At 36.0% G+C, this 8,512-nt stretch overlaps 1 protein-coding gene across 2 annotated transcripts in view; it reads right to left on the reverse strand.

Moving 5' to 3' along the window:
- The window catches only part of HSD17B2 (hydroxysteroid 17-beta dehydrogenase 2), an 82,527-nt gene extending 74,251 nt beyond the window's left edge, over nucleotides 1–8,276 (reverse strand). The window contains exon 1 of one of the 2 annotated variants that reach the window (XM_020992696.2): nucleotides 8,137–8,276. In XM_020992696.2, the coding sequence (XP_020848355.1) occupies nucleotides 8,137–8,212 (76 nt within the window). In that variant the 5' untranslated portion in view covers nucleotides 8,213–8,276. Of the gene's footprint in view, nucleotides 1–7,800 lie in introns of both variants that reach the window. The other variant, XM_020992694.2, reaches the window with a different exon arrangement.
- Nucleotides 8,277–8,512: the final 236 nt, after the last annotated feature.

Raw genomic sequence — 8,512 nt, forward strand, 5'->3', positions numbered from 1 at the left:
ACACATGTTTTATTGTATTTTATCCTATATAAACTTTAACTGCACCTCTCTAAGGTTGCAGGATCCTTTAAGAATCCTTGCCCCCTGAAAAGCGTAACAATAAACTTTGCCACCTTGGCTTAAAGAATAATTGAGTCTGTGAATTCATTCCAGATGACCCATGTACTTCAGTCTTCGAGGGGTCACAACCTCTCAACCTCTCATACCGCAACACCTAGTTCTACATATGTTCCTCCTCAGGGGCAGTGACGAGATCTGCCCTCAGGATTCCTTAAACAGACACATGATCAGATAAGGAACAGAGGTTTCCCATTTGGTTTTCTATCCTTTCCTGATGCTGCCTGAAATTTTAAAGAACCTTGTTGGTCAAAGCAATATTAGCAGATTTTGAATGTTTTTGTAAAATATAAATTTATAAATTTTAAATAAAATATTAGCAAGGAAATTACAGGAATATATCACAAAGATCATACACTTTGACCAGGCTGGATTTATACCAGAAATGCAAGGCTAGTTTAATATTAGAGAAAACATAAGCAAAATTTGCCATATTAATAACAAAATAACAAAAGTTATATATCATTAGATGCAGAAAAAACTTTAAAAAAAAATAAAACACCATTCCTATTAGAACCACTAAAAAGTATAAGAATAAATGGAGCTTTTCTCAAAATAATAAGTAGTATCTAAAACCAAGAGCAAGCATTATCAATATTGTATTAAAAATGCTAACTATAGAAGAAAAAAATTAAAAGAATGAGAATAGACGAGGTAGACGAGGAACAAAACTATCACTCTTTGCAGATGATATGATGATAAACTTAGAGAACCCTAGAAAAACAACCAAAAAACAAACTAGAAGAAACAATTTTAGCAAGAAAGAGATAGAAAGAGAAATTCCATTTAAAACAATTGCAGATACTATAAAATACTTGAGAGTCTGCTTGCCAAGACACACACAGGAACTATATGAACACAACTACAAAACACTCTTCATAAAAAATAAAAAGATCTAAATAATTGAAGAAATATTAATTGTACTGAAACTGTGAAAAAAATTTTAAAGCCAGTTTTTCTGATGAAGGCTTCATGTCTTAAATATATAGAGAAATGAGTCAAATTTATAAAAATATAAATTATAAAAATAACAGCCCTTCCTCAATTGACAAATGATCAAAAACTATGAACAGTCGATTTTCAGATGAAGTAATCAAAGCTATCTATGGCCATATGAAAAAATTCTCTAAATCATTACTGATTAGAGAAATGCAAATTAAAGCAGTTCTGAGGTACTAACTCACACCTATTAGCTATTCTCAGCAATACAATGATCCAAGACATTGGATCTGAAGGATTTATGATGAAAAATGCTATCCATCCTGAGAAAGAACTGATGGTGTCTGAATGCAGATTGAAATATACTTTGTTGCTTTCTTCATTTTTCTTGGGTTTTTATTTTGGCCTATGTTTTCTTTTATAACATGACTAACATGGAAATATGTTTTGCATGACCACACATGAATAACCTATCCCAAATTGCTTGCCTTCTCAATGGGGGGAGGAGGGAGGGAAGGAGAGAATTTGGAACTCAGTTTTAAAAGCAAATGTTGAAAATTGTTTTTGCATGTAATTGGGGAAAAATAAAATACTAAATTTAAAATAAATAAATAAATCGATGAAATGTCCCCTACATTTAGGGAGAGAAGATTTCTAAGGATGAAAAGAAAGGATAAGTAGGATATCACGTTCTAAAATTCTACAGAGGAAGTCAGCAAGGAAGGGTGGGACATTTTTAAGAGTGAAATTCTAAAGATGCAGACAGACATGGTTGCAATGGCATAGAAAATGCAAGAGTCTAGAGACCAGTGTGGAAACACAGTGAACTAATAATCCAATGCTTCCTGATGACTCTTTGCCATGTTGCCTACTCTCCTACTTATACCTCCAACAGAAACCTGGACAACCTGACACTCTGGGTTCTGATTGGTGAGCATTTGCCTTATCTTAACCACTTTAAGGTCCACTGTACCATTTCTCAACCATCTCCAAGCCATGCTGCCTCACATATACTCTGATTTCCAACTCTAGTTCTGAGAATAGTCATCAAATCAATACCACCATTCCTGAAAAGGGCATGTCATTTGCCCTGTGGCTTCAATCACCATTCCCCTTTGACTTGCTTATACAAAACACTTCTCCTAACATACTATTACTTTATGTGTATATTATTGCACTTGTTCAAATGAAAACTCCTTGAGGGCAGGGTCTATCTTGTTTCCCATATCCCCTAGCACTTGATCTAGTGGCAGGCACATAGCAAGCACTTAATAAATGCTTTTTTATTCATTTATTCAACTTGAATTCTTGCAAATGCATAGATAGGAGATATATGTAAGGGCAGTCAGTGGAGAATAAGTAAAAAAAAAAAGTAACACAGTCCAGCAAAAATAGTGTCAGCTACATGGAAACTCTAACAGATTTGTGATACATCATCAATTTAAAGCTGGGTTACAGATCATCTAGCCCAACTCCCCTCATTTTGAAGATAACTAACCAAAGCCCAGAGAAGTTAAGTGACTTTCTCTAGGCCACACAGTCAGGAATAGCAGAGCAGAAATTTGACCCTAGGTCCTCTGACCATTCCATTTACCAGTGCACCATAGGGCTTGGTAAGCTCTGGGTAAAATCAAAGAAGGGAATAGGACCCCTTCTCTTGGTAAATGGCAAAATAATAGCAGGTGACTGAAAGACAAAAGATCTGCTCAATCATTTCCTTGTTTCTATTTGCTTTGCTATGGAGAATAATCCTTAAATTGGAATCAATTGAATTTAAATGGTTTTAAAACACCCATCTTGAAACCCAAGATTGAAAAAAAGAGATGATTAGGACACCTTGATGCCCACAATGCATTCAAGTAAAGAAGCCTGGATGAGTGCCTTATACCCAAGGCCACTGAAAGACTGGGCAACTGAAAATGATTGTTGAGACAATGTCAGTACTTGCTAAAAGATCACAAAGAATGAGAAAGGTGCCAATAGATTGGAAAAGGTCAAATTCCCCAATGTTCATAAAAAGGACAATAATCTGAAGTAAATAAACCAATGGACTTGATTTCTGTTTCTAGCAAAATCCTAGAAAGAGTAGTCTATGAGCATTCAGAAAGGAAAACTATGAACCATCATGGTTTCACCAAGAATAGGTCAGGCCAGATTCACCTTACCTCCTTTTTTTTTTGTGAGGCAATTGGGGTTAAATGACTTGCCCAGGGTCACACAGCTAGTGAGCGTTATGTGTCTGAGGCTGGATTTGAACTCAGGTCCTTCTGATTCCAGGGCCAGTGCTCTATCCACTACACCACCTAGCTGCCCTCTTATCTCTTTTTTTTGATAGAGTTACAAGAGACTGCTAAGATCAGGGGAATACTATCATATTGCCATTGTACCTAGATTTTTAGCAAATAGACTTGTGGACAAAAAATATGAGGAACAGATGATAGTTCAGTCATATAGATTCAGAACTGGTTGAATTATCAGACCCAAAGAATGGGGCCATGTCAACTTGGAGGTAGGCCTTTAGTGCAATTAGAAATCTGTCCTTGGCCCTATGCTAGTCAATATTTTTATCAATGATTTTGATGAGGTAATAAATGATGTATTTGGCAAACCTGAATGACATGAAGTAGGGAAAAACAGCTAACACAGCAGATGATAGAGTTAGGAACCAAAAAGATGACAAAAAACTAGAAAATAGGCCAGATCTAAAAAGATAAAATTTAATATGAAGCCCTATACTTGAGTTCCAAAAATGACCTTATCAAGTACAAGTTGGAGGAGGGCATGGTTAGACAACAATTAGTGTGAAAAAGATGTGGGTTTGTTGTCACAACCTAGGGTCAGTATGATTTGACAATATGACTTAATAACCAAAAAAACACCCCTAATGTCATTTAGATGGTGTTTAGAGAGGCATGCTGCTCCAAACAAGAGAGGTGATTGTTCCACTGTTTTGTCCAGTTAGACCATGTCAGGAGCACCGTATTCTATTCTGACTGCCACATTTAAGGAAAGACATTGACAAATAGAAAAGAATGTAAGATTGAAGGTCATTTGATACAAGAATCAGTTGGGAGTGTTCAGGATGTTTAGCTTAAAGAAAAGAGGACTTGGAGATGTGAGGTGGAGGACCATGATAGCTGTATATATTCAAGTAGTAGAAAAATAACTACAATAGATTTGTTCTGCTTGAACTGAGAGGATAAAACTAGGCACAATGGGGAGAAGTTGAAAAGAGATGTATTTAGGCCTGAAAAAGGAAAACTTCTTAACAATTAATAGTTGTATAAAAATAGAATGAGCTATGGGAGGTAGTGGGTTCCCTTGGGGAATTCAGGCAGAAGCTGGATGTCTTAGGGGTATCTTAGAGTGAAGTTCTGTTCAAACACTGTTGGAACGATGTTTTCTAAGGTTTCCTTCAGCTCTGAGATTCTGTGATTTGATGAACCCAGAGTGTCAGCAGGGTATCCACTAAGTGATCATAAAAAGATATATGATATTCATTATTTGGTTAAAATTGTTGAGAAAACTGGAGAGCAGTCTGGCAGAAATCAGGCATACACCAATATTTTACACCATTTATAAAAATAAGATCAAAATGGATACATGACCTAGATGTAAAGAGAGATATTGCAGGAAAATTTGAAGAACATGAAATATATTGCCTATCAGACATGCGCGGGTGAGCAATTTGTGAATGAACAAGAGATAGAGAGCAGCGTGAAGTGTAAAATGGATAATTTTTATTACATTAAATGTAAAAGTTTTTGTACAAATAAAACAAATGTAGCCAAGATCAAAAGGAAAGCAGAAAATTAGGGGGGAGGGAATTTATAGACAGATTCTCAGATAAAGGTCTTATATCTCAAATACATAAAGAACATTGTCAAATCTATAAAAATATGAGTCATTCCCTGATTAATAAATGGTCAAAGAATATGAACAGGCAGCTTTCCAATGAAGAAATGAAAAAATTTGTAGTCATATTAAAAAATGCTCTGAATCATTATTGATTAGAGAAATGCCAATCAAATCAACGTTCAGATATCATTTTATATATATCAAATTGGCTAAAATGATTGAAGTGGAAAGTGACAAATGTTGGAGGGGATGTGGAAAAATTGGGACATTAATTCATTGTTGGTGAAACTGTGAACTGATCCAACCATTTTGGAGAGCAATCTAGAATTATGCCGAAAGAGTTATTAAACTTCCTATATCCTTTGACCCATATTATGCATGTTTCCCAAGATGATTAGGGAAAAAAGAAAATAAACTATATTTTATAAAATATTTATAGGAGCTATCTTTGTGGTGGCCAAGAACTGGAAATTACAGGGATGTCTGTCAATTAGGGAATGGCTAAACAAGTTGTGGCATATGATTGTGCTGGAATACTACTGTGCTATAAGAAATGATGAGCCCTATGATTGTGGGAAAACATGGATAGACTTGCATGAAATAATGATGCGTGAAATGAGCAGAACCAAGAGAACACTATATACAGTAACAACAATTGTTTTAAGAACAACTCTGAGTGACTAAGTCATTTTGACTATTATGAATACCCAAATTAACTACAAAGGACATATGAAGGAAGACACTATCTGTATCCAGATTTCTGACAAATAGAAGTATGTATAGAATGGTTTTACATAGTTCTGTGCAGTTTCTATTCTATGAAGTTTCATGTACAATCACCTTTTTTCTATTCTATGTTATGAAAATGCTTGTTTTATTTCTTAATTCAAATAATTCAAAAAATTCAAAAATTCCAAATAAATAAAAATTTAAAAACAAATAAAAAAAATGTATAAGAACCAGGAAAAGGAATGAAGCTTTAGACCACATCCCTGGCCCAAGTGGGCACTGAAAGGGAGGACATTAGTTCTCTAAAACATACAAGTTCTAAGTTATTTCACTGTTGGCTTGAATGATAAAAGAGTTGAATTATAGCATCCCTATGGGCTCTAATATTCTACTATAGCCTATTTTGTGGGAAGCTTATTGTATTTTAAGTCAGAGGACCTGGGTTCAAATCCCAGTTTTATCACTTACTCTTTGTGTAACATTGAGCAAGTCATACCCTCTGTCCCTCAATTTTCTCATTTGAAAAATGAGATGATTGGATTAGATAACCTCTATGGTCCTGTCTAGCTCTATACCTACAACTCTATGATTTGATTTAAAATTAATTTCCTGTAATATCTAATAGCTAAATTCACAACTATGCTACTGATTAATACTGGCATTTGTTAAGTTCAAAATACAGTCTCTAGGAACTGATTTGCCAGCATGTCACAGACCTAATTGCATTTGTTCTTCTCCAATACCTCTCTATTACTTTTAAGCATCTGGGGGAAGAACTGAAAGGTGTAGAACTAAAGTTGAACTGTTGTACTTGGGGGGATAGTTTTAACCCTATTTCCCACTGAAGACTGAGCCTTTGAGATCATTGTCCCCATTCTGCTCGATAGATAAGTACACTGAGCATGTGCAATCCACAAGTATCCAGATGAAAAGTGGAAAAATACTCAAGGACCATTTGTTTCATAGGAAGTAAAACATTCATGGAGATTTTTTTTTAAAATCAGCTGAATTTTCCTCTTTGAGGGGAACATTGAGTTTGATGCCAACTTCATTCAAGTTCATTTTTGATGGCTCCTGCTAAGGCTAATGTGGTTTTACTTATTTTAATGGCAAGGATTTCGTAATTGGATTAAAATAAAAGTAACTCCAGTATAAACTAGTTAATTGTCAAAGAGCCCTAAACTTCCTCTATCCTAATCCCATTCTTCCCTTATTTAGCCTATTGATGACCTATAAGAAGAGAAACCTAAGCTATTACTGATGTGGTTACTTCTCAGGTCTTACTTAGTCTTTTGCTAAATACAGTGATCCTAAGTAGTGGTAATCCTAATTAAGGTACTATCCAGGCTCAAATTTACAACCAAACCAACCAGTTTTACAACTCAAAGGAATTTAATCTGGCCCCAGAATTGCAGCTGAAAAACACAGAAGAATGAAAAAGCTGGTAACCCCACTCTAGCTTTAACAAGCAATGTATACAATTCTCATTCAAGTTCAAGGATGAAGTAAAATAGAAAATCCTGAGAAAGGGCAAGGAGTTAATTCATTGGAAATGATCAAATTTAAAAACTTCCAGTGGAAGTAGGTATCTTCAAATAGTTTTAAGACATAGCCCAGTATGCAAGTGAGTAAATAAACATATGGAAATATTCAGAAACTGCTCATGTCTCAAACATGATGAATAATCAGTCCCAACTTGCTGATATACATCACTAAAGTATTAATCATATCTGTACCCAGAGGGACATCTGTACCTTTTGTGGGTAGAATAAAGATGGTAAAGGATTACAAACATCATCACATATTCACAAAAGATAGTCAATGGATTCATATCACACACACACACACACACACACACACACACACACACACACACACACACACAATTTACCAAAAATAGCAAGGGACAGCTCCACAAGGAAAAACATTCTAAACAGAGTTTGAATTTGATTTATGTCAAGATTGTTCTTCTTTTTATAAGAAAAATCACTTAACTTCTGTGCTTCAGTTTCTCCATCTGTTAAATGAAGAGTTAAGACTAGATAGCTTCTAAGATCTCTTCTCAATTTCAGTCTCAATCTATGATCTATGATTTATAGTTGAGGCCATATCTGGTTTTGCCCTTAGCCAGAACTACATTGGTCTTCCCCCACTTACCTGTGATCAACACAGCTCTCCCATCCACAGGTAACATTTCTTGACTGGTTGAGTAAGCCAAAGAGATGCAACATGCCAAGGAGAAGAGAGTCCAACCCCAAAAGACTGATAAACTGGAAAAGCAATAGGCTCCCCATAAGCAAAGCAAAGCCAAGTGACAGAGCACTGCTGCGGAGCTCACGGTTCTGCTCTGGCTCTTCTTAAATTTGTACAAGGCTGTTCCTCCTAACACCATAGTAACACCCAAAGGGAGCAGCCCAGCTTCCCAAGAGAAAAGAGTCATCCTCAAAGCCTGGAGGTCATACGTGTCTGTGTGTGTACAGAAGCTTCACGTACCTAAAGCAGCTTGGGCAATGTGAACAGAGGTGAAGGCAGAGCAAAAAAAAAAAAAAAGCACACCTTGAATGGGCATGGCCTAAGCCAAATCACAAAGGGGCATGTTTCAAATGGGTTATCTAAGCTCCTGTCTACTGGGATACAAAGGCCAGAGTACTTCCTTTTCACTTGCTCTGCTCCTTCCAGCTCCACCTCTGGAGGGATAACCCTAGCTGGATAATGATTGACAGAGTCAGCCCTAAACAGTAACAAGCCCTAACCCAGGAATAAATAAGGCTATTACACTTTCCATCACAGGCTCATAGGTCTATGGGACCTCAGTCAGTAACGAACCTTGGCAAACCTCTATTCCAACCTCTCTCATTTTACAAACAAT

Source organism: Phascolarctos cinereus, unplaced genomic scaffold (genome assembly GCF_003287225.1).
Source record: "Phascolarctos cinereus isolate Bilbo 61053 unplaced genomic scaffold, phaCin_HiC Scaffold_2;HRSCAF=192, whole genome shotgun sequence".
NCBI classification, from domain to species: Eukaryota; Metazoa; Chordata; class Mammalia; order Diprotodontia; family Phascolarctidae; genus Phascolarctos; species Phascolarctos cinereus.